Source organism: Pteronotus mesoamericanus, unplaced genomic scaffold, assembly GCF_021234165.1.
Source record: "Pteronotus mesoamericanus isolate MK-2021 breed Mesoamerican mustached bat unplaced genomic scaffold, CSHL_Meso_final scaffold_167, whole genome shotgun sequence".
Taxonomy (NCBI): Eukaryota; Metazoa; Chordata; class Mammalia; order Chiroptera; family Mormoopidae; genus Pteronotus; species Pteronotus mesoamericanus.
Genome location: NW_026555308.1, coordinates 3,435,118 through 3,462,432, shown reverse-complemented (window position 1 = coordinate 3,462,432; position 27,315 = coordinate 3,435,118). Strand labels below are relative to the sequence as shown.

At 47.9% G+C, this 27,315-nt stretch overlaps 1 protein-coding gene and 1 pseudogene across 4 annotated transcripts in view; one reads left to right on the top strand and one right to left on the bottom strand.

Annotated features, from left to right (window-relative positions):
• The window catches only part of CDIP1 (cell death inducing p53 target 1), a 32,606-nt gene extending 5,325 nt beyond the window's left edge, over positions 1 to 27,281 (top strand). For 2 of the 4 annotated variants that reach the window (XM_054589529.1, XM_054589531.1), the window contains exons 2-6: positions 23,162 to 23,243; positions 23,820 to 23,921; positions 24,060 to 24,215; positions 25,060 to 25,333; positions 25,457 to 27,281. In XM_054589529.1, the coding sequence (XP_054445504.1) occupies positions 23,837 to 23,921; positions 24,060 to 24,215; positions 25,060 to 25,333; positions 25,457 to 25,568 (627 nt within the window). In that variant the 5' untranslated portion in view covers positions 23,162 to 23,243; positions 23,820 to 23,836 and the 3' untranslated portion in view covers positions 25,569 to 27,281. The remainder of the gene's footprint in view (positions 1 to 23,161; positions 23,244 to 23,819; positions 23,922 to 24,059; positions 24,216 to 25,059; positions 25,334 to 25,456) is intronic. The other 2 variants (XM_054589532.1, XM_054589530.1) reach the window with 2 other exon arrangements.
• On the bottom strand, positions 18,485 to 19,611 carry LOC129083656 (integrin beta-1-binding protein 1-like; annotated as a pseudogene).
• Positions 27,282 to 27,315: the final 34 nt, after the last annotated feature.

Here is a 27,315-nt window from a genome sequence, read left to right as displayed (position 1 = left end):
AATCAAGTACATCAATGAAATAAAATGAGCATTCTACAAACAAACATATATATCTAATAATGTAATATATGATTAAATTGGTACTTCAAATCAATGTGGAAAATAAGTCTTATACAACAAATAAGGTGCATGGACTACTATTACTGGAAATAAAACAAATATAGAGCCCTATTTCACACACTACACAAAAAATATACAGGTGAGTTAAAAATCAATATGTAAAATCTAAGGAGTTTTAGGAAAACATACAAAATGATATTTCTTTTAACCTGAAGTAAAATATTCAAATCCAGAAGCTATAAAGTAAAATTCTGACAATGTGACTCTATTAAATATTTAAATTATACAGTAAAAAAAAAAAGAAGTTAAAGGACAAGTAATAGAATAGGAAAGTATTTGCAACACATTTAAAAAAGGGTTAGTGGGGGTTTTTTGGGGGTTTTTTTTAGGAAAAAAATTCTACAAATATTAATCAAAAAATGGATAAAGAATACCAAAAGTCATTTAAAGCTTTTTTAAAATAATAGAAATAGGCAAGAAATCTACAAAAACAGGTTTAGTTTCAACAAATAATAAAGGAATAATTAAAATAACATATCATTGTCACAATCAGATTAATACATATTAAAAATATTGGTGATATCAAGTATTGGTGACTGTGAAAGGAACTGGGTATTCATAGACTTTTTTTCTTCATTTTCTTAAAGCAGTCCCTTTGGCATATTTTGCAGTGCTGGTTTGGTGGAGGTGTATTCTTTTAGCCTTCTTTTGTCTGGGAAACTCCTTATTTCGCCTTCCACTTTAATTGAGAGCCTTGCCGGGTAGAGCAGTCTTGGTTGCAGGCCTTTGCTTTTCATGACTTGGAATATTTTTTGCAATTCCCTTCTGGCTTGCAGTGTTTCTGTTGAGAAGTCAGCTGCTGGCCGTATTGGGGCTCCCTTATATGTTACTACCTCTTTCTCCCCTGCTGCCTTTAGGATTTCTCTGTTTGTCTTTGATATTTGCCATTTTAATGATGATGTGTCTTGGAGTGGGCCTCATTGGGTTCCTCTTGAATGGGACCCTCTGTGCATCCTGGACTTGTGTGACTTTTTCTCTCTGGTGTATTCTTACGCAAATGTGGGACCGCCTGGTTTGCCAGCTGCTGCCTTGCCCCCCTGGTCCTCCAGCCGCCACCTTGTTGCACGTCCCCTCTGTACCTGCTGCCTTTCTCCGCCCTTCCTACCGGTCTGGATGACTGTTTCTTCTTTAGCTGCTTGGTTGTCCGAATTCCATACAGTTTGATTTTCTGGCAGTTCAGGGTTGTTTTTTTGTTTGTTTGTTTTTAAATTTGTTGTTTTCCTTCTTTTGGTTGTGTGAGGAGGCAAAGTATCTACCTACGCCTCCATCTTGGCCGGAAGTCCCACAAGCACTTTCATCAAGAAGCGTGGACTGTGTCTCAGATGAGGCTGTGCTCTGGTCCACTGGCATTTTGTGTGTGTGGGAGGGGTGCGTTTAAATTAGGAATTATAGGATGGGAAACCTAGTTAATTTAAGTTAACCCCAAACCTTATGGATTTGCTTATTTAACAAACTTGTGCCATGTGCTGGTACAAGTGGGAAGAGTCCCAATGTTTTCTGATGGGGGACAAGATTGAGGGACAAAAGATTCCCTGGCTAGGAATTTCAGGAAAGGGTCAGGTTTGCTGGAAAGAGGGTGGGAAGAGTATTTGGAGACTGGATCTGTGGAGGCATCTGTTGGTGGGGGTGGGATCGGTTTAGGGAAGGGCAAATTACAGTTTGGGGAGACTGGAATGCAGTGTGTTAGAGGTCTGGAACACAGGGCCGAATCCAGGTTTTTCTCCTTAATCCCAGCCAGTAGATGAGATAGGGGATCTTGAGAGCTTTCTGAGCCATGGCATTAGTAATACTTGCTGACAGGTCAAGGATTAAGATGCAGAGAAAACTCTGGAAGGCCACTCAGACATCCATTTCGGTGACTGGGGTACTGCTAACTGAAACAGGGCCCACAAGATGGGGAAGAGAGCTCCTGCCCAGGAGTACCAGCCAGGCCATGTTCTTCATGATGTGCTACCTGGGGCTGTGGAAAGACTGGCTCCAAATACTGTCCCTGCCCTCCAGGAGTGCCAGTCTGACTGGGGAGGCTGGGCCCTTGACCACAACTTTCTCTATGCCCCTTGTTCTTAGTGACTCTGTTGGCCCAGGCAAGGAATCTCTGCCCACCTTCTTGCAGAGCCCTTAAGTAGAGCCCACCCAGTCCCTGAGGCCTCCTCAAGTGCCCTACACACAGACCCCCCTTTGTCTCACCGGGAGCACCTGCCATTCTGAATTCTTATTTGGGCTTTGCAGAGTGTCTTTTGTAAATTCTTCCAAAGTGTGAGCTGGCTTCCCAGGTGGATTTGTGGCAACCTCAGAGCCAGCACCACGGGTTGATTGACCTTGCTGGAATGGCCGAATTAAGGAGTGAGGAATCTTAAGTTTTTTCAAGTAGGTAGTCACTTGAAAGAAAGGAGAAACAAACTTGCGTAACGACGGCTCTGCTGAACAAAACTTGTTCGTCTTGGAACTAGAATTCTGTGCTGCTCTAGGCAGAAGGCCTCATGTGATCCTTTGACCATGTGACCATCGCTCAGCACTCCGCCCTGTACCCCCTCCTCCTTATGCTATGTTGCTTAGGACTCAGGCCACAGTGTCTGTCCCACATACAAAGGTCAGGTTACTGCTGTGCCTGGAGAGCGTGGGGCCTACGCTGTGAACTGTTACCCCCAAGTATAGCCCCAGTCAAACTGGCCGAAAAGAAGCTGTGCCTGCTGGAGATGGGCCAAGCACTGCAGGTTTCCCCACCTCCAGCAGCCACCTATTCATATCAGGACTTTTGGGGACCCACAGTAGGACACCAGGCATGGTACAGGATTTGGAGAGCCATGGGACAACCTGATTTCTCAGGCCCTCATCTCACTAGGAGCAAAGGTGAATGTCCTTCAGTAGCTGAGGACCTGGCCCATTGCGCCATGCCACCCGCTAAGCCCCTCTGCCTTCAGCTCCTCACACTCTCCTAGCACCCACTCCGCCCAACCTCTGGGCTGTGTGGACACACTCCAGACCTCCCCACATAGCCTCTCTGCCTGGACATTGCCACAGCTGTGCCCATGGCTTTTTCCTCACCTGTCTTGTCTTTGCCCCAATGTTCCCTGCTCAGAGAAACCCGCCCTACTTAAAACAGAAGGCCTCAGCATTCCTTTTCCTGCTTTTTGTTACTCCACAGTGAGCATCACTATCTGCCATACTGTTTTATGGCATTCCCCCCACCCCCAGCAATGTAAGCTCTGTTAAGGCAGATGTTGGTGAAGTCCCAAGTTGTAGGGACCATGGTGTGTCTGTGCATCATCATCACTCCAAGTGTGGGAAATAGAGTTTTGAATACAGAGCTGAATTCCCAAATGAACATTCATTGGTTAGGTTCTAAAGTCAGTTGGTCCTACCTAGCGTAGTCCTTGAAAAACATGTTGGTGAATGTGTAAAAAAAGAGGGCAAAGGTAGGTATAGTGGAAGGGACTTTGGGAGTGAGTCGGGGCATTTCTTACAGCCGGGGAACAGCCGGTGGGTGGTTGTCTCACCCACTGTTATCTCCAGCACTGTAACTGGTCCCACCTTTGGAGGGTACTTAGTAAATGTTTGAAGACTGAATGAATGTCAGCTGAGACTTTAGACTTTGTGATTTCTCATGAAGTTTCCAGCCTGAAAGGTGGTCTTCTGATGTATGAGTCAGAGAGCAATATAAACATGGCTAAAAATAAGGCAGCTCATATAATGTGAACCCCCATTTTTCCAAGGAGAAGATCCAAAATAGTTCTATCCCAATTGGCGAGAATAAACTCTTCAGGTCAGAAGCCCATTTAGAATGACGTGAATTTAGTTCCACTTTCAAATACTATTTCATGTAATGTAATTTAAAATATTGGTTAGATCTTTACCCGCTCTTCCCTCTCACCTTTGGGACTTGATGTGCGTGTCACAGATGGCAGCCCTATGTGATCATCAGTGCAAGTCGGCTGAACCCCTTCCTGCCGCACCCCGCCTCCCCTCCCACCCCCACCACCAGGCCCTATCCACTGGACTGCTCTATTTTTCTCAGGTTTTATCCATCAGTCTTGTTACATAACTTCTTACAATGTGCCATTTAAAAGAGTGTTTCTGACAACGTACAACCATTGCAATAATGGGATCTCATGCCAAATATTTTGCCATGTATAATGCACATCCACATTTTTGTGTGCATTATACATGGGATTATTATACCCATTATTATACCTATGGTATGTAGTCACTATACCCATGTATAATGCACATCCTTATTTTTCCCTCAAAAAATTTGGGCATAAAGTGCTCATTATACATGGTAAAATACAGTAATTATCTGCGACATGTATGCTGGTTTTTGACTTTTTTCTTTGGACTGATTCCATCCAGGTGACCTGTAGAAGCATGCCACATTGGCACTAAGGTTACTACAACTAACGTTCTTCACCCAGCAGTACTTTGTTTAAAAGAATTGAGATTGTCCTGTAATGTTAGAAAATAAAATGATGCAGAGACACAGCCCTCACTGTTCTGAGGGAAAATGAGGAGGGCTCTCATAGATATTCAGGTATATATAGCAACTCTGATGATATGAAGGTAGAAAGGCAAAGCCATTTTCTTGGGAGTGTAGAGGTTTACTCTCCCTCAAGGACTAGGGGAACTTGGGCAAGACTGCTACAGGCTGAACTCCTTCTGGGTGAGCAAGGCCAGTGAGGCCAGCAGGCATTTGTGTTTGAAATAAGACTCTTTCAGCTAGGTGGTAGGGACTGTGTAGTGGCCACGTGACTTGGCTCACTTAAAGGCCTAGAGCCTTCTCCTGGGTTACGATGGTATGTCTTGATCTCAGATAACTGATTAAAATAGAGTCAGTCCAAAGACTATTTTGTGTCAGCTTCACAAAGGCAGAGGTAAGGAATTACTTTTTTCCGGGTTCCATTTTGATGGTCTAAGTGATGCTTGTTTAGATATACTGCATTTCTAAAATTAGTCCACCTTTTAGTTACCAATTCCTGCCTGTCCAACAGGTGCAGGTGACTTGTTTATTCACTGGTGGGTGCAGCTGCATCTGTTTTTCCATCCTTTATTTCTCATTCTCTTCTCTCTGTACTTCTTTCTTCTGCGCCAACAGTAGAGTGCAGAACCAAGGTCTGAGTCCTGTCCTGCCCAGAAGGCAGCCCTGAGGGCTGGAGAAGGTGGCTGGATATCAAGTGGGAGTCCTGGGCTATATTCCTGGCCCTGGCTCCAGCTAGTGGCCTTGGCAAGCCCTGTAACCAGTATCAGTTTGATTGTGTCTTTTGAGATTTTCTTACCTGGCCTTGTCCACCAGTTGTTGACCTGTTAACTCTCCAGCTAGGGTCTCCGAGGCTAGAACTACCTTGGGCCTTTACATTCCAATGACAGATCTAGGCCCTCAGTTTTACTGGAACCCTGGGAGGTGACCTGGTATAGAGAACTGACTCATGCTACCAAACTCTTTTGAGAGTGATGGAAAGACCATAACACCATCTTATGAGCGAGGAAAACAAGCAAACAGCCCAGTGTTCCTTGGAGCATTTCTCTTCCTACAGGCAAAACAAGATTACAGTGAGAGTCACCTTTCTAGACTGAGGGAAGAATACTCATACATAAACTTGCACAATTACAGTGACCATTTTGAGGAAGGGACATCAGGAACTGCTTATACTAGAAAAATTAGAAACTACACATAAATACAAAGTGTCTATATATGTATTTATATATAAACAAATCATCTAAAATCCCATTACCCAGAGAAAACTTAACATCTGGCATGTAATATACAGATGACCCTTGTATGATGCAGGAGTTAAGGGCACCGGCCCCCTCCCCCCACGTGCAGTCATAAATCCACCTATAACTTTTGACTCCCCCAAAACTTTACTAATAGTCTACTGTTGACCAAAAGCTTTACAGATAACAGTCAATTAACATATTCTGTATGTTTTATATATTGTAATCTTACAATAAGTAATCTAGAAAAAAACCTTAAAATCGCAAGGAAGAAAACATACATTTATAGTACTTTTATAGTATAGTATTGGAAAAAAAGCTGTGCATAAGTGGACACTTGCAGTTCAAACCTGTTGTTCAAGGGTCATCTGTATATGTAAATACACACTTTTAAAGTAGAATCACACTACACATACTGCTTTTACATTCCCTCTTCACTTACGGCTATGTCAAGACCGTCTTTCTGTCAATAAAAATAGATCTATATTATTTTTTACAGGGGTGAATACAATTACATTATATAGGTAAACCAGATGGCTAACCAGTCTGTTTGTTTGAATACCAAAACACTGATATTTAAAACATTTTTCCATGTGAATCTTTGCTCACATGTTCTTTTATCTCTAGGACAAATCCCTGGAAATGAGCCAAAAAAGAATATACAGGTAGCATAACTGTCCTCTAGAAGAGTCATACTAACTTGGTCCGCTCTGGCCCATGTGCTGTTGATGCTCTGTCATGGGGAGTCAGGGTGGTTTTGCCAAAGCTTTGACAGGAATTCCACATGATGTAAATTGTACAATTATTATTGTCATCATCACAGTTCCTAGAAATCTTGCTGCTTTTTAGTTTAGAATCATTCTTTGAGTCCTGTCTACTTTTGATTTTGCTTCTGATTAAGAGCAATCAATGTAGTTTGTTCTTTTTTGTTGTGTACCCACTTTCTCATGCTCTGCTTGTGTCTCCATATATACAAGGCAAACAATTGTTTGTGTTTATTAAACACTGTGGCATGCTTTATGTGCTCTTCATACACAACCTCATTTATGCCTCATCATAACTCTGCAGGTAAGAGCTGTTGCTGCCATTTCACAGATGAGAAAACAGATTCTATACAGATAGCCTGATGGTTGGCATGGGACTTAGTTCTAGTGGGGGGGATTCTGCCCTTCCAGCTTAGCCTGTAACATGAGGGCTCAAGCCTCTCTGTGGAAGGACGCAGACGATGGCATCTGGGGCCATTGGCTTAGACTGATGGATTAGCTCCTTTGAGTTGTGATACTTAGTGATCAGGGAAGAACGTGCAGGGCTGGATGGGAGGAGAACAGACATCGAAAAACAAGATATGCTTCCTGGTCCTTTTTGTGTCTTGTTTTGAAGTATTAAGAACTCCCAAGGCATCAATACACCCTGTTCAAGTGTAAAAATAAATGGTTCACAGCCACAAGTGGTGCTTTCTCAGAGAGGGATAGTCTCTCTCATCCTGCTTCCTTCAGGAGGGACAGAGAAAAATGGGCTGTGTTCAGGATTTCCCAGTCCTGCTGGTGCTAGAACTTGGCAGCCTGAGGGCCTGCTTGGCAAGCTGGTGGCCTCTGAGGGAGGTGGTGTGAGCTAGAGAAAGCCAAGTCTGTAATGGGAGCTTTGCAGTTATGAAGCACTTGTTTATAGATCGCTATTTCCCATCCCCTTGTTTGCCGGCTGGTCTCATTAACTCCACCTTCTCCTCACAGCTTGATTGGAGAGATGTTCCCTGACTCTTGCATTGGATCTGATCTTTCTGTACTTTCAGTCCCCTAAACTTTGCCTGTACACCATTGGTCAAACTTTGTAATTAGGTTGTGGGTTTTTGGTGTGATTATAACACCTGTCTCTCCCAACTTGATCGTGAGCTTCTGGAAGGCAGGGACTGCTCCTCTTACTATTGGCCTCTTCCCCAGCCTATGCCCTTCGCAAAGTGGGTGCTACAAACTATCATCATGAACAGACGGTCATTCCCAGAGGAAGCACCGTCCCCCTTCTGAGGGCCTCTGTTAAGTGGCCACTACACAGACAGTTCTTAAGCCCTGACTGGGGGGATATGAGGGAATAGGACAGTATGTGGCGTTGCCCAGGGAGTCAGTAGTTGTAAGGGTACCTCATGGCTTATCCACACCCAGGTATCAATTCTCACACCACCTCCAAGGTGGTCATTTGGGGTGTGGATGATGAAGTCACATCTGGATCAGGCCTCCCAGGAAGGGACAAGTCCCACTTGGACCTGCACACTTGGCAGAGGCTGAGTATGCTCTCCTTACCCTACCCTCTGGGTGGCCTTAGAGACCAGGGGACCTAGCAGGGTGTTTGGTTTCCCTCAGGGCCTTTGCTCCTCCTGGAGCAGTGGGCGCTTCCTGTGTTAAGCAGATGGAAACTGCTTTTCAGTTTTCCCAGCAAATCCTAAAGCCCTATGTCTTGCAGCCTGTTACGGCCAGGCAGGTTCACTGGAGCAAGATTTGGGCAAACAGAAGAAAAGTTGTGGAGCTTTGGGGGTGCATGACACGCCTTTAGGCAAGGGTGGGCAAGCCACGGATGCCGCAAGCTGCGTGTGTAGGGGGAAGCCCCTAACCCCTTATATACTAAAAAGAAACAAAGCCAGCAGAGAGCCAAAACAGGTGTAACATAGTGAGATTCTGCACTTGTGAGCCCACTCAAGGCTATGGGAGTACTTATTGGGCCCAGTCTCAAGGCTATGAGAACACTACTTACCTTAGTTCCTCAGACATCTAGGTGAGGAAGCCAGATTGCCTCCATTTACCCTACAATCCACCCCTTCTGGGTTCCTCACCATACAGTCTATGTGAGGATATCTTCCACAAGAGTCCCTTGGTGAGGAGGGCAGGGTTCTCCACCCATAAATCACAAGAGCGTTGTAGACTTCAGCAACAAGCAACCAATAAGGCCACCCCTAGGTGCAACAGCCAGTCCAATTCCCATGCAAGTACAGCCACCCACATGAGCTCCAAACCCAGAGGGCTCCAGTGGGAACAGCAGCAGCCCACACACAATTCTCTACCTCCTAGCAATGTCCAAGAGTTTGGGTCTGACGGAGACCCACAGGAGTTCAATCCTGGGCTTGTTCTTGAGACTTTCAGAACAGAAGTGGGGGGCTGGCCCACACAACCCCATGTCCCAGCCGTGAGCCAACCCCAAGCCACCCCACATGGTGCAGCCAACCAATGGCCGGGGCCAGTCACACTGCTGCTTTGCACCAGGGCAGATGTTGGTCCAGGTCGAGTTCCACAAGGAATGTGCGCTGTTCAATCTAGAGACAGAAGCTGGAGAGATGCGCCATGGGATACCGGCAGATTTACTCAGGGACATTTCAGTGCAGACCCAACATGCTGATTGGTTAGCCACTGAGGCATGTACCCAGTCCACTACACCGTAAGGGCTGGAAAACACAGAACAGTTATAGGTACCAGTAAGGGTAAATCACAACCCTCAGGCACTATAAGCAAGCTTCTGGTCAGCCAATAAGACAGTGACTGGCAGAGAGGGCCTTCCTGGGTGTGAATACCAAATCTTTCATGCCTCATCTAGGGGCTCAGCATCTACTTGCAGCCAATAGCGGAGAACTTACAATGGGCCATAGAGAAATCACAAAGGTGCAATGAAGAAGCATTTTGTGGTCTGCTGGCCCTGGAAATGTCACCTTTAAAACTAGGGGCTATGTCCCAATCACCCAGGGCACTATTTGCGTGTTTTTTTCAACCCCTTGTCCCGAGGGGGCTACAAGAGCCACCAAATACATGTAGGGGGCTTTTATTTCCCAAGGCCACGTCCAAGTGGCTGTTTTCCCTCAGTCCAGGCCCTTAGGAGCATACAAGGGAATATTTCCCTGCTTCCCCATGCCTGGTTTCAGCAAAGTATCCTTAGTCTATACCTGTAACTGAATTGACGCTGTAGTCCAATGCAGCAGGGCTTCCACCGGGGCTGGCCCCTGCCCCAGACTCCTCTCATTTAGGGTCCAGAGGACAGTCCACAAGCGTTTCGTTCACCTCTGCCCACCCCTACTCCCCGTCCCATCACCCCGGCATAGGGGTGGCAGCTGCAGCTCGCAGGCCCTGCTTTAAGAGACCATTGCACCAGTCAGTCATTCCGGCAGCTTGGGGATGATAGGCCACATGGAATTTACAATCAATCTGTAAGTTTTGAGCCCATTGTTGTACCAAGGCCCCAGTACAATGAGTCCCCTGATCACTTTCAATGATTAAGGGTTGCCCATAAGCAGCACACAACCTTTCCAGCACAGCAATTATTGCTTTCCGATCTGGGTGTCATGAAGGATAAGCAGTTAAAAGTCAGGTAGCCATGTCTACGCATGTAACAGCATACATATATCCCTATGAACTAGGTGGGGGCCCAATTACATCCATCTGCCACCAGGTAAGCGGTACCTGTCCCTGCACCACCTGTCCAGTAACTCCTGCAGGCCTCCAGGGATGCTCTCACAAGCAGACAACACAGGTCTCACAAGCTTCTTGTACTTCTCCTAAGGTGACAGGTAACCCCCAGGTCTTTACAGTGTACCACAGTCTTTTGTCCAGTATGTAAGAGGTGACAGTGTAGGCACCATTTGGAGCCACCACACCGTGGCTAGAGTATCAACCTCACCATTCCCAGCGGGAAGCAAGAGGGGAATGCCTAGTCACATGATAAACACTGATTTGTTTCTGGTGGCCTAATTCCCATAGGTCTTCCCACAAAGCCTGTCTCTACAATGGCCTATGCATAACCATCCATTTATTTGCATGCCACGTAGAGATCTACAATGTTAGCCCCAAGTACACCACCCAACTATCTGTGCAAATAGGGGTGGTGCCTCCTTCGCAGCTACAAGCCACACCGCCCGTAGTTTTGTCCACTGGCTACTCTGACCTATTCTGGTATTAAATCAGATAGTGTCTGCTTTACTGCCATCACCCTTTCTGGGGACGGCAACTGGAATGGGGGGATGCCCAGCATATCCTCGCAAAGAGCCTTTACAGGCCACCGTTTGGGACCCAGGACACACTCAGGAATGGGGGACACCTAAACAGTATACTCAACGGTGGGGGGGCTGTTGCCCAATACCCAGGGAAAGCCACATGGCCTTGCCTTTCTAGGTCCCCACCCATCCCCTGCAGATGGGTTTTTTGGCCCTTTTTCCTATTTCAATTTTCAAAGGATATTTCCTCCCTACTTTCAGGAGGTTGGCATGGCCTTGTGGTCCTTCAGATGCACAGGACAGGTCTCTTAGGGCACATCCCTGGGTTTTTTTTCTTGGCCGCCTTTTTCTTCTGAGGCCGCGTTGACAGGATCGGCACTTGCCTACGACTGTGGTGGCAGCACTGTGGCCTTTGCTGCTCCACGGGCCAGAAGCCCGCTGCCATGGCTCTCTGGCCTCCTCCTCTGCAGCAGGGGTCCCCCCACAGGGGGATGCCAAACGAACCAGGCACAGGCTCTGCTCGAGGGAATAGCAGGGAATAGTGCACATAATGCTGCCCACCCCTAAATCCCACAGGCGGAAGAGCCATGCCACCAAAGGCTTCCTAGACGGCCACCACCACCTTTGTGGCTCTGGCCACTTCTGCCTTTGCCGTTGCCGTCTGCTCCGCTGGTGCCTGCTTCACCTTCTCTTGCTAGCTCCAGCATGCTTTCTTGCAGCCACCTGGGTCCCACTACCAGCTTCAGCAGCTGTCTCTCTGGCAAGGCCACGGGCAAAGTGAGCAGCATGGCCAGGCGGCTGGGTGCTAGAGTGCACAGGGTCAGAGCCAGCATCCCGTGTCTGCTCACAGCAGCTGGCAGCATTTCAGCCACCAGGAATGCAAGCCCCATGCTGCCCAACACAGCGGGCATGGCAGCACAGCTAGTGCCGCCTGCGCCAGGCTGGCTAGCAGCAGCAGCACACCAAGGGCGCAGCCAGCCCAGGGTCTTGCCGGCTCCAGGCATCACTCCGCTGCCACCAGACCACCCAAACCGGGCTGCAGTCTTGGTGCCCCAGTCACTCTTGGCAACTGTGTTCCACATCTGTGTGGGACAGGGGAGGGGAAGGGGGTATGGAAGTGGCAATTCCTCTCCTCTTCCTCCAAATTGTTCACTGAAATTGGGGCGAGAGATTGTTGCTGCTCCACACTGCTTGGAGATCTTCCTCCAGGGCGCCAATTCTTGATTCCAGGGCTTCTGCTTGTCCTTGGAGTTCACACAGTTTTGCTGCGCTGGAAAGTGCAGTCTTCTCTCCTTCAGCCTTCAGGGCTTCTGCTCCTTCTCAGGGCTCTTGGAACTTCGCTGCATCACAAAGCTCAGTCTACATCTCAGCTCTCAAAGCTGAAAGAAACTTCCAGCCCCCATGGCTGCATGGGTGCCGGGCTTCTCTAGGGTCTTCCCCACCACCTACGGAGCTTTTCTATTGTATCAGGTGCACCACTAACATTGGGCCAATCCTGGGATGGGAAGGCTAAGCCGCCAGGAGCCCAGCCACCTGTCCATGCCCCTCTGGGTGCGTTGGCTCCATACTGTTCTGCAATGAATCCTGCCGACTACACCAACTGTCTTGCAGCCTGTTAATGCCAGGCAGGTCCACTTGAGACTCCGCAGACAGAAGAAAAATCGCAGAGCCATGGGGATGTTTAAGATGCCTTTATGTAAGGGTGAGTGAGCCATGCATGCTGCAAACTGCATGTGTAGTGGGAAGCCCCTAACCCATTACATACTAAAAAGAAACAAAGCCAGCAGAGAGCCAAAACAGGTTGTATAGCATAGCAAGATTCTGCGCCTGTGAACCCACTCAAGGCTTTGGGAGTACTTATCAGGCCCAGCCTCAAGGCTATGGGAATACTTATCGGGCCCAGCCTCAAGGCTATGGGAGTACATATTGGGCCGTCTCAAGACTATGAGAACACTACTTATCTTAGTTCCCCAGGCAGCTGGGTGAGGAAGCCAGATTGCTTCCCTTTATCCTACACCCTGCTACTGGCCAGATGCCTGGAACCTGCCTCCTAGGGACAGAAGAGCTCCTCTGAGGCCAGCTGGCATCCTGATGCCATGGCTGCAGGGAGAGTGAGACCCTCTGGGGAGAGGTAGGAGCAAGCCAGTCCAGCCCTGGGAAATGCAGCTGCTGCTGCCAACCAGCATCTCAGGCGGGTGCCCAAGATCTGTGAGCAGAGTGCCTCATTGATCATGGAGATCCAAGGCAGCTGACTGAAAGGAGCGATGGCCCTGTAGGAGGATTGCTATTGTCTGTTCCTTTCCAAAGGTTCTCTCAGGAGCCCCAGAGCATGTAGCCTCCACTTGGCTGTGCTGCAGATGAACTCTGCTTGGCTAGCTGAGCAGGCTGGGTTTGATTACAAGTCCCCCCAGGATCCTGTGGGGAGCACACACCAGGATCCCCGCCGTTACAGGAACAGAAGCTGCCCTGGCAGAGGCCCCAGTGACTTGTTTTGTTTCCTGTTGGACGTCCTTCTCCATGAAGGATGATGATAGCAAGTGCTGTTTATTCAGTATTCTTGTGTGTTAGGTCCTGAGCTGCTTCTGGGCATTTTGCATACACTGTTTATTGTAAACCTTGCTCCAGTCCTTAGAGGTAAACTGTATTACCTCATTTACAAATGAGGAAGCTGAGGCTCAGTGAGGCCACACGGCTAGAAAGTAAGTGGTGGAGCTTTGTCTGAACTAGTCTGATGCTTCCTTTAAAGCCTTGCACGTTGAAACAAGCATCCCTGGGTGGGGCCTTGATGCACAGCAGCAAGGTCAGGGATTCACCAGGACAGTCCACTCAGTCTCAGGGCTTTCGGTTCCTCTGCATGCAGCTACTCCCTTACGGTCTGTGGGGGTTCCTCCAGTACTGCAGTTCTTTAAAGGTGAGATGCAGTCTCCTGGAGGCTTCCTGAGACCTTTCAGGTGCTGAAGATCAGAACTGTTGTATTTTTATAAACACTTAAGACATTTTTATCAGTTCTGTTAACCTTTTTCATTGTATTGGTGCTCACATTGATGTGCAAAAGTGGTGAGGAGTGAAGCTTCTGCCAGGCTGAGCTCCATGCAAGGCAGTGGCACCAAACTCTACTTGTCATTGTTGTAACTGTTCACCACACACATATGCACACATGTGCCAGTTCCATTTCAGAAAAAGCAGTAAAAATCTTTAGCTTTATTAAATCTTGACCCTCAAGTGCACATTTTTTTTAATATTCTGTGTGATGAAACATGAAGCCCACAGAAAGCACTCAAGTGAAGTATGATGACTGCCTCAAGGAAAAGCCTCAGGTACAGTTTGAGTTGTGAACTGATGAGCTGGCTTTTTCATTGCACAACAGACACATATATGCTATGGTTACTCAGACTGAGGGATTTAGCAGACATTTTCTTAAAAATGAATAAAGTGAACCTGCTCCTTCAAGGAAAACAACTCCCCTTTGTTTTTGTATATGTTGCCAATGATAGATTAGTTATTTCTGTTTGTTGCCAGTGATAAAATGTGAGTTCCCCAATAAAAATAGAATTTTGGAAAACTTGTATCTATCATTGTGAGCTTCACAGCTTCCTGGTAGACTCTTCTGAGATTGGTGGTAGTATTAACAATGTGAGTTTTTTGAGGGGGATATTACATAATAAAGTGTGTCAGCATTGCTAAATCTACACAATTTGGGCTCATAATTGTGAACATATTTTCTAGTGACACATGCATGCTGGTACAGAATCACGCATGTGTAAAATATCCATTATAATGCAAGGTAGACCAATGGGTTTTAATGTAACAGGGTAGGAAAAATTCATCGTTAAGGATTTGGGTTCCATATTGCAACCTTTAAGAAACTACCCACTTGTCAAATTTGGGTATAGTGTCAAAGAATATCTACAATTATCTGAAAAGACTATTCAGGCACTCCTCCATTTCCTAACTACTTATCTGTAGGAGGCTGGATTTTCCTCAAGTACTACAGACAAAACCACATATCACAACAGATTGGATAGAGAAGAAGATATGAGAGTCCAGCTCTTTTCTCTTATGCTAGACATTTAAAAGGTTTGCAAAAACGTTAAACAAGGCCAGTCTTCTCATTAAATTTTTTGCCAAAAAAAGTTATTTTAAAAAGTTACTTATGTTAACATAACATAAATAAATAAAATATTATTTTTAGTTAATTAATAAACACTTCCAAAAATTCTTCATTTTTGATTTCTAATATGGTAAGTACTGATAGATATAACCCAGAAAACAAATTCTTTTTGGAGTCCTCAGTAATCAAGTGTGAAGAGGGCCCTGAAACCAAACAGTTTCAAAACCAGTGCTCTAGCAGACCTGGAAGGAAACTGATGAGGGTAGGAAGCCCTCCTTCTTGGTCCTCAGTCCTCCAGGAGTACCCAATCATGTGTAGATCAGTCTCAGCTTCAAACTGCCTTTCCCCACCCTATCAGACTGAGCCTTCCTCCAGAAGGGGGTGTTGGTATCTTTCCATGACAGGTCCTGTCTGCGGTGAAAGAGATGGAGGGCCAGGGTTGGCACCCCCACGGCAGTGTGCAGGACAGTTTAGACTGCAGAATTGAGTTTGCAGCAGTGGCTGTAGCCAGTGAGGAGCATATCCTGCTGGCAAGGGCCCAGGCCCTCCCACCTCCCACCAGGAGCCTGCTGGGGCTGCCTTAAGCTGCCATTTGGCCTGGCTTTGGCCCTGGATCAAAACAGTGTTCTCTGCAGTGAGCAATGCATAGTTGGGGGCAGAGCAGAATGCCAGAGGTGGTTCCCAGGGCCCAGAGGTATCTCCCAGTGCCCAGAGGTCTTGTGCTTTGCCCTTCTCGCTGGGAAACGGGGAGACCCAGAGGAGAGAGCAGCTAAAACCAGGCACCAGGAGGCAGAGACCTTGTTCCCCCTCTTGTCACCAGAAATCAAAGCTGCTTCTCACTGACTAATCCTACAATTGTATTCTTTTTAAATTTTTGTTTTTAATTGTGCAAATAATACACACATACCTTCTTGTTAAAAATAAATAAATAAAAGTATCATGAAGAAAAGCCTGCCTCTCTTGACTGTGTCTGTCAAGCTTCAATCTCAGAGGCGAAGACTTCAGTCCAGAGTGTTTCTTTACCATCTCTTTGATTTGTATGCATTCATGCACAAAGAGAACTACCTAGACTTTAGTGGGTTTTGGTATTTTTTGAGATAAAATTATAATTCACAACCATACAATTCACCATTTCAAAGTGTGCACACAATTCAGTGGTTTTAATGTCACAGAGTTGTGCAGTCATCACCCCTAATTCAAGAGAATTTTCATCACCCTAGTAGCTGTGTGTTTTCACCCTGAAGCATTCTTCTCCCCTACACAGCAAGTCTGCCAGGTGCTGGGCATGTGTCGTCATCATTGCTCCTCATGCAGCTAGCCAGAAGGCGGGGGTTCTAGTCCCTGGTCCCTAGGAAGACCGAGGCTCAAGGGGGATCCATGACTCACCCAATTCAAGGCCAGGGCGACCTGACTCCAGAGTTCCACTCTTCCCATGCTCTTCTGGTTTTCCCATTAACTGGTGGACTGACAGATCTCTGCTCCTCTCTGAATGGGAGAGGGGGGTGGGGTCTTGGGTTCTTGCCATCCTGGACCCTCATTGGAAGACTGCATCCTTTCCTTGAAGCTGTCACTTTCCTCAGTGACTGCTTAGAGCGTTGTGTTGGATAAAGACAGGGCCCAGGATAGGGGTTGACGTGGGGGCTAATCAAACAGTTTTGCTTGGTTTCATGGCCCCATACCCTAAAAACCACAGCAGGAGTCTCAGATCATCATTTTTATCCTCACACCTTGGAAAACCTGTACCAGGTCTCTCCCAGCTCACCTGGAAGAAACTCAATAGCTGCTCTGTGTGTATGAGGACTGATTAGTCTGTACGACATGGCTAATGGGGGAGCTGTATGAAGATTCTAGAGAGGGAAGGCCTAAAGCTGGGCTTCCAACAGATGCAGTGCAGCTGGAATGGACTGGCACTGAGCAGGCCCCAGCCCTGCAGTGGCTGCTGGGGTGGGGTGGGGGTGAATTTGCAGAAAGTGCCTGGCCGAACTGTCCTGCCATCCCCCACCTCCATCCCTGCAGCACCCAGTGCCTGTGCCTTTGGGAAGGTGAGGTGAGATTGCATTGGGGAGTGGGGCAGGTGGTGGGTGCACAGACAGATATGGAGACAGGCTTCACCTAATTTTAGTGTGACTAGAATTAATTCCCTCCTATGTAAAAGCACAATGGATGGTAGGCTCATGTTTGGTTGTGGTCACACAGAACATATTAGGCCTCAGGTTGCCCCCATCCATTCCCCAGTGGACCAAGGCGCACATGCAAGCCCACCCTCTCCTCCTTCCTCTATAAGGGGCCCAGAGACCACTCATGGACTCCCTCTCCTAGACACACCACCCCCTTGTCCCTCGGGGCTTGCCTAAGTCTGTCTTCAGCTCCTCTGGGCATCAGCCCATGGCCCTCTTCATCCTAATAGTTATCTTGCTGATCCCTTCGAGGACAGAGCTGTGATATGAATGAGTGAACAGCATGGGAAAGCTACAGGCTCAAAGCACACACTTGGGTCCCTGCAGTGCCTTCTAACTCATCAGCCACTCACCCCAGGCTGCCTCCCTGCTCTAGACTGTTCCTTCTAGTGGGGCTCAACCTGAAAATGCAGTCGAGGGGACATCAATCGTCTTTGTCAGTTAGGTCCTCAAAGCCCCTGTAACCCAGCCTCTGCCCTACGCACATTTCTGGAGTGACTCTGTTTGCCGAGGACCAGGGGCTGCTAAAGTAGGAGGCACTGAGGCTGTGGCAGCAGCATATTGCTTTTTTCCAGTGTGTTAAGTGGAAATTTCCCAGCACCCCCAGAACTGTGGCTGAAAACAGGTAAATAGAAATTGAGTGCTCAGAGGAATTCCTTGAAAATAGCTAAAATTTTGACTTGCAAGGCCATGTGACCCTGGACACGTAACTGAGCTGGGTTGACTTTCTCTAAAATGGAGATACCGAAGAGCTGCCTGTAGGCTGTTCTGAGCGCTGAGTTCATACTTGTGCAGTGTCACGCCCGTAGCTAGTGCTCAGGGAATGTTAACATTCTGATGGTGGTGTGAGGATTATCCTCTAGGTATTTCCTTAGTGATGTCTCTGGGACTTCTGTAATCTCACAAGGCGTGGAAGAGAAGTGTGTTCTTCGAATATGCTACCCTCTCAGCCTGTACTGAGTGTGACTGTTGCTGTGCTTCTGGGGGCCTCAGACAGGTGTGCCAGTGCTGTTATGCAGGGGCTTCATTTCAGACTTTTCTTCCTCATTTAGTGTGCTTTGGCTCACTGAGAACACCTATGTCCCAATGCTCATGGGTGAGTCCGGAAGAACTAGGTGCTCATAAAACCTGAGACGGGGTGGAGTCTGAGCCCCAGTGTCCCTTCTCTGTGCCCTCACACCTGTGCACTGCTGCGGGTCAGCACTGTGTTGGCTGGTCAGCTGCTGAGCAGTCTGGATCTCTAGCTCTGTTTTGAGAGAATTTTTTGTATTTTATTATTTTTTTTCATTGTTAGTAAGATGTTTTAATGGAAAAACAAATGATCGATAATTTATACATAGCATTTCCCCCCAGAAAGTCTAGAGCAAGGAATCACTTCACATTTTCATGCTATTTCAGCATGGCAGACTGGAAACAGGACTATCAAGAAACAACTGAACTTTCGTTCACACACAGTCGACTTCCACTCATGGCAGAATTCAAGGCTTCTCAGATGTCAGTACAAAGGCAAAGGCGGTGGATAACACTTTGCAGACTGCTTGTGCTTGCTTCAGGATGTTGCACTGATAAACCCACAGGCTGTATTCTTTGTTGCTCACATTAGTGGTCTTCAGAGCCAGCAGGCTCCGGCCCACCCCCAAACCATCTTCATAGCACACCATCCGGATGATTAAGTACAGGGCACGCCTGTGCAGAATGTCATACTGATCTGATGTCGATACTTTTATACCATACTTGGAAACTCCCATAATAAATTCTTCCTCTATAGGAACAAAGGGCAACTTTCCATCTTGCTGGGCAACATCTCTGTAATTGATCAGGTCTAGTGGCCCTTCGAGGCTTTTGCCCTCAGAGGCTATCAGCTTCTCGATGACACCGACATATTTTATTCAAAATTCTGCACAGGTGTCTGAGGCACTCTGTCCTGAGCTTTTGGTGGAATCTGTATTGAGGCTGGCAACAGTGCTGGATTGAGAAAGGCCCCAGAGGCTAGAGTCTACAGACTTGCTTTTAGTACTGATTTCACTACTTTGGGAACTGCTACTACTGTGGTGTTTTTTGCCTTTCTGAAACATTTTTCACTGTGGCTTGATCCAGAGGAGCTCTCCTCACAGCCACCAGCCCATGCCTGGGGTCGTCTGCAGGTCACACACCTATCTCCAGTGGCCCACGCCAGGGCAGCCACTCCCGTTCTAATTCTGTATTTTATTATTTTGACTGGGTAGTACCTTTGCATCTACAAAATCCAGAGGGTGCAAAGGGGTGTACTGTGTAAAGTCCTTTGGGCCCGCAGAGGAGCTCCTGTCCTGTTTAATAATAAACTTGTGAAGGTTTTCAGACAGTTCTCTTATTCCTTCACAATTCAGAGCTACAAGATCTAAATGGGAGGCTGAAAGGCCTGCCTTAGATTTCAGGGGCTATAAGTTGACTTCATTGAACTTCTAGGACCCCAGACCTTACTCTCCTCTGCTGGGAACTGCAAACCCATGGGTCTCATGGCCCCTTCCTTAGCCTCTCATAACCCACCTGGCCCAACAGTGAAGTTGCAGGGGCTGAGATCTCAATGCCACATATGTGTCTGTAGCTTAATTTGTGCAGTGTGTATTTCTCCTGGAACTGGCTTTTAGACATGTGATTTTTTTAAAATACTGCATTTATGAAGTTTTTATTGCACCTTAAGACAATAGAGGTTTGCTTTTTTGTTTTTTAAGATTTTATTTATTTTTAGAGGGGAGGAGGGAGGGAGAAAGAGGAAGAGAAACATCGATCAGTTGCCTCTTGTACGCACCCCAACTAGGGACCGGATCCACAACCCAGGCAACCTTTCCTGAACCAGGAATCAAACTGGCAGCCTTCCACTTTGTGGGACAACGCCTAACCGACTGAGCTTTTGGTTTTATATTGGGAGGCAGGCGGTGGGGGTACCGGGGTTTGAATTCTGGAAATCTTTACAAGCCATTTTTCAGAAACCTCTCTCCTTCATACTTACGGGGCCCACCCCTAATCTCTGCTCCAGTTCAGGAAGGTAGCTAGGGAGGAGTATGGATGTGGAGGGGAAGGGACGGGAGAAGAGAGAGGAGCAGCAGGGTCCTGCTCCCCAAGGGAAGGGGCAGGAGAAAGTGTTCTCATGCATGTGGTCAGTGCCTGGAGTGGAAGCGTCTCTGTGTGTGTGCTGAGCATCACTGCGGCCTGTAGCAGTGCCTGCTGTATGTGCAGAGGACGGCTCAGGGTTGAATTTGCCCTGTATGTACCATCATTATGATGGAATTCCAGAAGCAGAATTCTTGTGCTCTGAAAGATAATAATTAGACCTAATGATTTTGATGAAAAGGAAGACCATTCCTGCATTCTCAGAGGTGATGCCTGGTGTGTGTGTATATGTGTGTGTTCATGCATGTACTCCCTGGATGTAGAGGGGATTGGAGGATCCAGGCTACTTCCTCCATCCTATAATCTACAGGGGTGCCAGGCGCTCACTTGGTGCAGTACAGCTCTTCTTCCTAGCCTGCTCAGAGCATCCCAGTGAGCAGGGGCTGCATGGTGGACAGTGGTAGCACTCTAGAGGAATCCCAGATGGACATAGGGATGGGGAGTTAGTGGTGGGTGTTGGCTCTTGTTCCAACAGACTCAGTGTATCAACAGACTCAGTGTATTACAGTTTTCTGCAAACATGAGTCAAGCCTCTTAGAGACTCCTTTTTCTCCCATTAGAATTCCTGAGTGGCTCTCCACCTGGAAGGGGGCACCTTTAGTGATGTTCTCTAGAGGCTCTGCTACTCCCTGTTCTTGATCCTGTGCTGTTGGAATTCACTTGCCACTGGGTGTGGGGGGTGGGAGGGTCACTCAAGGTTCTAAACTTGCTCTGTCTCTAATATGAGGTCCTGTCCTTTCTTGGCCTCCATGTCCTCAAAGGATAATTACAACCAGCAACTCACAAGATCAGGCATATACTTTATAAACACCTGGGAAGATGTTCTGCTTCATGGTGGTCAAAGAAATAAAAGTAACCGAATGTCATCTTAACATTAGAGATCATGATAGCAATATCCAAAGTTTGTAATGTAAATTGGCGTCATCCTTCATAAAAATCATAAAATGTTGATACTCTTTGACCTGATAATCTCACTTCTGTGAAGTTTAGCCCAAGGAAATAATCCAAGAAATGGAAAGAGCATTGGCCAAAGGTGTTCCCTGTCCTTTTTTTTTTTTTTTAATGAAAATAACAAGTAGTATTATAAATGCCTTGGGGGTCAGTCAAGTAAACAGTGATGGGCCCATGTTAGGGAATATTAAAATTGATAGTCATTGGGGTCTTGCAAGATGGAGGACATATGACATTAAAAGGGTTTAAACTTGTCATGACAGTCACTATATAAAAATATATAAAATGCCTGTGCATTTGATCAGCAGGGACATGCAGAGATTGCCTACATTAGGATGATAAAATTGGGCAATTTTGTTTTCCTTCAGTTTTTAAATGTTTTATTGACATAAAGTCACGTACTACAGTCTCCCCATTTAAAGTGTGTAATTCAGTGGTTTTTAGTATATTCACAGAATTGTGCAACTATTGTAGTAAGTTTTAGAACATTTTCATCACCTCAGAAGGAAACTCTACACTCACCATTCTCTGCCCATCCCCCCCCCCCCCTGGCAATCATTAATATGCTGTCTGTATGGATTTGCCTGTTCTGTATGTTTCACACAAAGAATCAAAATGTATGGTCCTTTGTGTCTGTCTGCTTTCAATGAGCATGATTTCAAGGTTCATCCGTGTTGTAATATGGGTGTCAATACTTCATTCCTTCTCATGGCTGAATAATACTCCACTGTATGGATATACCCAGTTTGTTTATCCATTTATCAGTTGATGGACATGATATTTTACATTTTTCAGCTATTATAAATAATGCTGCTATGAACATTCATAGACATGTTTTTGTGTGGATATGCCTAGGAGTGGGATTACTGGATAACATGGTAACTCTTAATGAAATGCCATTCTCTATAGCAAATGCACCATTTTCACAGCCATTCCCCTGCCCCCATCAATGTGTGAGGGTTCCTTTCTCCACATAATACTTGTTACTGTCTTTTTCATTTTAGCTATCCTAGTAGGTATGAAATGAAGTGGTGCCTCATTGTGGTTTTGATTTGCATTTCCCTTTTGGCCAACAATGTTCAGCCTCTTTACATGTGCTTATTGGGCATTTGTTTATCTTTAGAGAAATGCCTACTCAGATCCTTTGCCCATTTTTTAATTGGGCTGTCTTTTTGTTACTAAGAGTTCTTTAAATATTCTAAATACAAGTCCCTTAGCGAATACATGATTTGTAAAAATTTCCCTCCATTCTGTGGATTATCTTTCCACTTTTTTTTATGGTGTTCTTTGAAGCAGTTTTTTTTAATTTTAATGAAATTGAATTTTTGTTGCTTGGACTTGGTCCCTTCTGGCCCTGACACTGATTCATTAAATTTAATACTTAAACTTATTGACGTCAGGCTCCCTCTTCCCTGTCAGGATTATTTGGGGCCCCCCAGCACTGTATGGTTCTGAACTGAACACTGGTGGGCTCCAGGAGGGAGCTATATACACTAGGGGAGTTGCTTTCACTGGATCTTCTGTACTGTTTAGAATCTAAACAGGTGCTCAGTGAACAAACATTGTGACGGAAATGAGGAAAAGTGTTTCACTTAACTGACACCATCTTCCTTCCCACCCTACTCACCTAACAAAACAAAGAAGGGCAGAGTAGCTGTGTACAGCTGGCTCTGAGAGCTGCTGCCGGGGGCGCTGGTCCGGGCCTGATGGGGAGAGAATGCAGACTCAGTGCTCCTGAGTCTTTCCGACCAGCAATGGCCCAGGAGAGGGCAGCTGTGAGAAGGGGAAGGGGGACCTGAGGAGCGGGTACACAAGGAACAAGGCGATGAGAGGATGAGGGGATGAGGGACGGTGCGATGCTGAGCAGGAAGGGGAGAACAGACCAATGAGGGAAGGAACCTGGCTTTGTGGAAGCCAGGTGTCCAGGTCCAGTTCAGCCCTGTTGCTGAGGAAGTTGTCCTCTGTTCTCTCCACAAACAGCTCCCCAGAGCCTCAGTCCACCCAGGCCAGCACTGGAAGGAACCTCATCTGTCTACCAATTCTTGAGTACCTGGGATTTGAGGTAAAAAGTCTCCCAGATCCCCTCCCACAAGGAGGCTGGCACAGCACTGAGTGTTAGGGGAGGGGAGGACCAGTTGCCTCAACTTCACTGGGGAGCCCTAAATTAGGTTCCTGATGGGGGCAGGGCTCACCTCCCTAGCTCTGTCCTTGACAGTTCTGTCCTCCTTGCCTGGCTGCCCTCACTCACCCTCTGGCTTTCACACGGGAAGTGCAGGTGACCACTGAGGTTAGTAGCTTCTTGAGAGATGTGGAGGACGGTGGCTCTTGGCTGGTCACCCTGGTGACATGGGCCATCTCCAGGATTAGAGGTAGCCTGGTGACAGCTGTCCTGAGGGAAATTGGTCCCAGCCTATCAGCCCTGCTTTGCCCTGCTTTGCCCTGCTGTGAAGATTTATATGGAAGGGAGACACAGGGGACACCTGCAGTAGCCACAGGAGGTCTTGTGCGCTTAGGCTTAGTGAGCATGGCTCTCTGAGGAGTGCCACACCTTGTGCAGCAGCCCCTTGTCACCTATCAGTGCGTGACACCTGGCAGTAGGGAGCTGGGAGCATAGTTCATTTCCGGGTTTTTCCTCCAGGTTCAGAAGCCTGGAAGATGTCGAATGACCCACCTCCTCCTTATCCTGGAGGCCCCACAGCACCCCTTCTGGAGGAGAAAAGCGGAGCCCCGCAAACCCCAGGTAGGGTTCAGTGCTCCTATCTGATCCTGGCCCTGTCCCTTGCATGTGCCCGCTGGTGAAGTTGTTCCTAGAGCAGCCCCTTCTACTGACAGCGTGGCTGGCACCTTCTGAGTTTCCTCTTTGCTTCTCTCTGTCCAGGCCGAACCCCCCCGGCTGTGATGCAGCCCCCACCAAGCATGTCACTGCCCCCTGCAGACATTGGACCCCCACCCTATGAGCCACCGGGTCACCCAGGGCCGCAATCTGGCTTTATCCCCCCGCATGTGAATGCAGATGGCGCCTACATGCCTCCAGGTAAGTTGGGAAGGGATTCATAGTGGGGGAGTGCAGGGGTCTGCCCAGCCCAGCAGGGCTGCTGTCCAGCCTTGCTGCAGGCAGGCTGGTGTTCTGTGACGTGGTTTACTGTTGGGCAGGGGGACTGATTTTGAGCATGTAAGGGGCACATGGGAAGGTATCACAGAGCCAGGTGCTACTGTGAAAGCACTGTGGACAAGTCAAAGGAGCCCAGGAACCTGTCAAGAGTAGGGTTGACTCATGGGAGACTCCTTGGGGAACCATGGCCGGTGCTATGGACTCATTGGTGCTACAGAGGCCACTCCCTGCTAGAGACCTCAGTCCATGGTGAAGGCCTGCTTTCCTGCTCACCCAGAAACTCCTCAGAGGGACTGCTTAGGCCAGTGAATGTCCCAGAGCTCCTGCACAGGTGCCCCCAAGCCAGAAGGGCCAGGAGGCACAGCAGTGCAGGACCTGACACTGGTGGGAAGGAAACCCCGTGTGCATGAAGGGCTGGTGAGCAGTGAGGCTCTCCTTGCTGTGGTTGAGGTCCTTGAGCATAGTGCCTGGTCCTCAGAGGCAAGGGAGTAAATGTATGAAGCTGTGACAGAGGGGAAGTGGGGACCTTGTTCTCAGCTCTCTGCCATGTCTGGCTGGGTGCAGTTATCTTCTCTGTTTTGGTCCCCATGGGGCAGGGGCCAAGAAGGGCTAAGGGAATGTAGATGGCCACCATGGCTCAGGGCCTGGTCCCCAAGGCCTCAACTATGTCCTGGATGCTGGGAGCGTTGGGGCTTTGTGCTCACCTCTCACATGGAGCAGGTGACAAGCCAGTGACCTGTCTACTCTGTCTTCTGTGCCGTTCCAGGTTTCTACCCTCCTCCAGGCCCCCATCCACCCATGGGCTACTACCAGCCGGGGCCCTACCCACCAGGGCCCTACCCTGGCCCAGGGGGTCACACAGCCACAGTCCTGGTCCCTTCAGGGGCTGCCACCACGGTGACAGTGCTGCAGGGAGAGATCTTTGAGGGTGCACCTGTGCAGACAGTGTGTCCCCACTGCCAGCAGGCCATCACCACCAAGATCTCATATGAGATTGGCCTGATGAACTTCGTGCTGGGCTTCTTTTGCTGCTTCATGGGGTAGGTGGTGTGGGTGCTTATAGCAGGGCGGGCGGTGGGGGAGCCACACCTGCCCAACACCCAGCTGGAGTAGGCCCGGTGCCCTTGGTGCCTTCTCTTCAGGCCTCCCAATCTCTGATTCAGGTGTGACCTGGGCTGCTGCTTGATCCCGTGCCTCATCAACGACTTCAAGGATGTGACACACACATGCCCCAGTTGCAAAGCCTACATCTACACGTACAAGCGCCTGTGCTAACGGAACTGGACTCCTCACTGTCAGTTTGGCCCCCTGTGCTTTGCTCCCTATGCTCAGTGGCTCATGTCCCCAGTCCCACTTAGGGGTGGAAGCTGTTCCACCACTCCTCTTGAAATCTTGTCCTCTTTGCCTTGCCCTTCCCTGAGCATCTGACTCTTACAGCAACAGCTGGCTGGACTGAAGGCCAAGGGTCAGCGAGTGGCAGGGAGTTGGCACTGAGCATCTGTACTGCTGGTTTGCTTGGTGTTTGTGATTAGGGGGATAAACTGGGAAGGGTCTCCCTGCTGGGTCTCACTCCTCCATTTTTGTATGAGGTATAGGTTTGGTCCTGATTATCCCTGGGACCAGAAGCAGCCAGAGCAGTGGCTGATTTTCCAGACCTGGGCCTACAGTAGGACTGTGCCTATAGCTAGTTTCTGACCTACTAGGCTGAGAGTGGGGATGTGAGCCCAAATAGGCAGGGTCATAAGGCCAGGGTTTGTTTCTGGGTTGCTAGAGGTAGGCATGATGGTCAGAAGGAATGACTTGGGCCCTCAGAATTCTCAGGAACTCAAAACCTTGTCTGAGTGCCCGGCAGCCACCTGGAATAAGAGAGGCCGGCACAACTGAAAGTTCATGGGATAAGTCACCAACGGACTTGCCTCTGGCCCCTGCCTAGCTCCCTTTCCAGCCATGCCTCTGTGATTGTGTCTTTACGGGAGCCAGAAGGAATGCCCAACTGGGACCAGAGATGGCAGATAGGGCCCCTCCCTGTGGGCACGCTGAAGATTTACAATGCTCTCTGTGGATCCTCTTTCTAGTGAACACTGGGCCCTTCACCCTGGCTGATTCAGTTGCTGTTCTTGCTCCAGGAACTACAGCAGGAACAACCGTAGCGCTGGATGGGGGACCAGGAAGGAGCAGCAACCACAAGTGGCGGAAGTACCCTGGTGGATGCTAGTCCTGCCCTGGGCCTGAGGCCATGCTCTTTATTTTCTGAATGGTTTGTCTATGAACTTGCTCCTGTGGACCGCTGTACCCTGTTGCCACCCCTCTCTCCTGGTCTCACACTGCCACTGCATGGCCTTCTGTCACTGTGAATTGTGGCCAGCCTGTTTGTAGATTCTCATTAAATCAGTCCTTTCACTCCCCTTCCCTGGCCTCTGCTTTCTTGCCTGGCTTCCTTTTGCAACGGAAAGAGGATGGGGTCACAGGTAGTCTTAACAGCAGGGGGGTCAGGGGTTGAGTCTTCAGGGTCTCAGTGCTTATGCTGTACCGACTGCCTGTGGATAATACTGGCATTTAAGTACCTTATTAAACCAAGACAGAGTAAGTGTGGACAAAGCCTGGCATTCCAGCTATGACTGGGCCAGGGCATGTGTGGCTACCTTACTATCTCTGATAGTGGTTTTACCCATTTCCACACCACAACATCCACCCATGAGATCTGGAGGCCGGAGCACCCCAGCCCGAGCTCAGGGTCATCCTGCCTAGGAAGCAGTTCCCTTAGGTAAGACAGAGGCACTAGGGCTAAGGCTTCTGAGGGGTCAGGATGTGAAAAACCTGGGCCCCAGGTTCTACACCAGCTCTGCCCCTACCCTTAACTGTGGAGGTACGTAGACTTGGTCAGAAGTTTAAAAAGAAAGTTTCCCCACCATTTAACCCTTTTGTGAATAAAACGTTTGCAAATCCTCAATATATAAAACAAGTAATAGATTCCTATTAATAAAAATATTTAAGCTTGTATTTCTATTTAAGACAATCAACT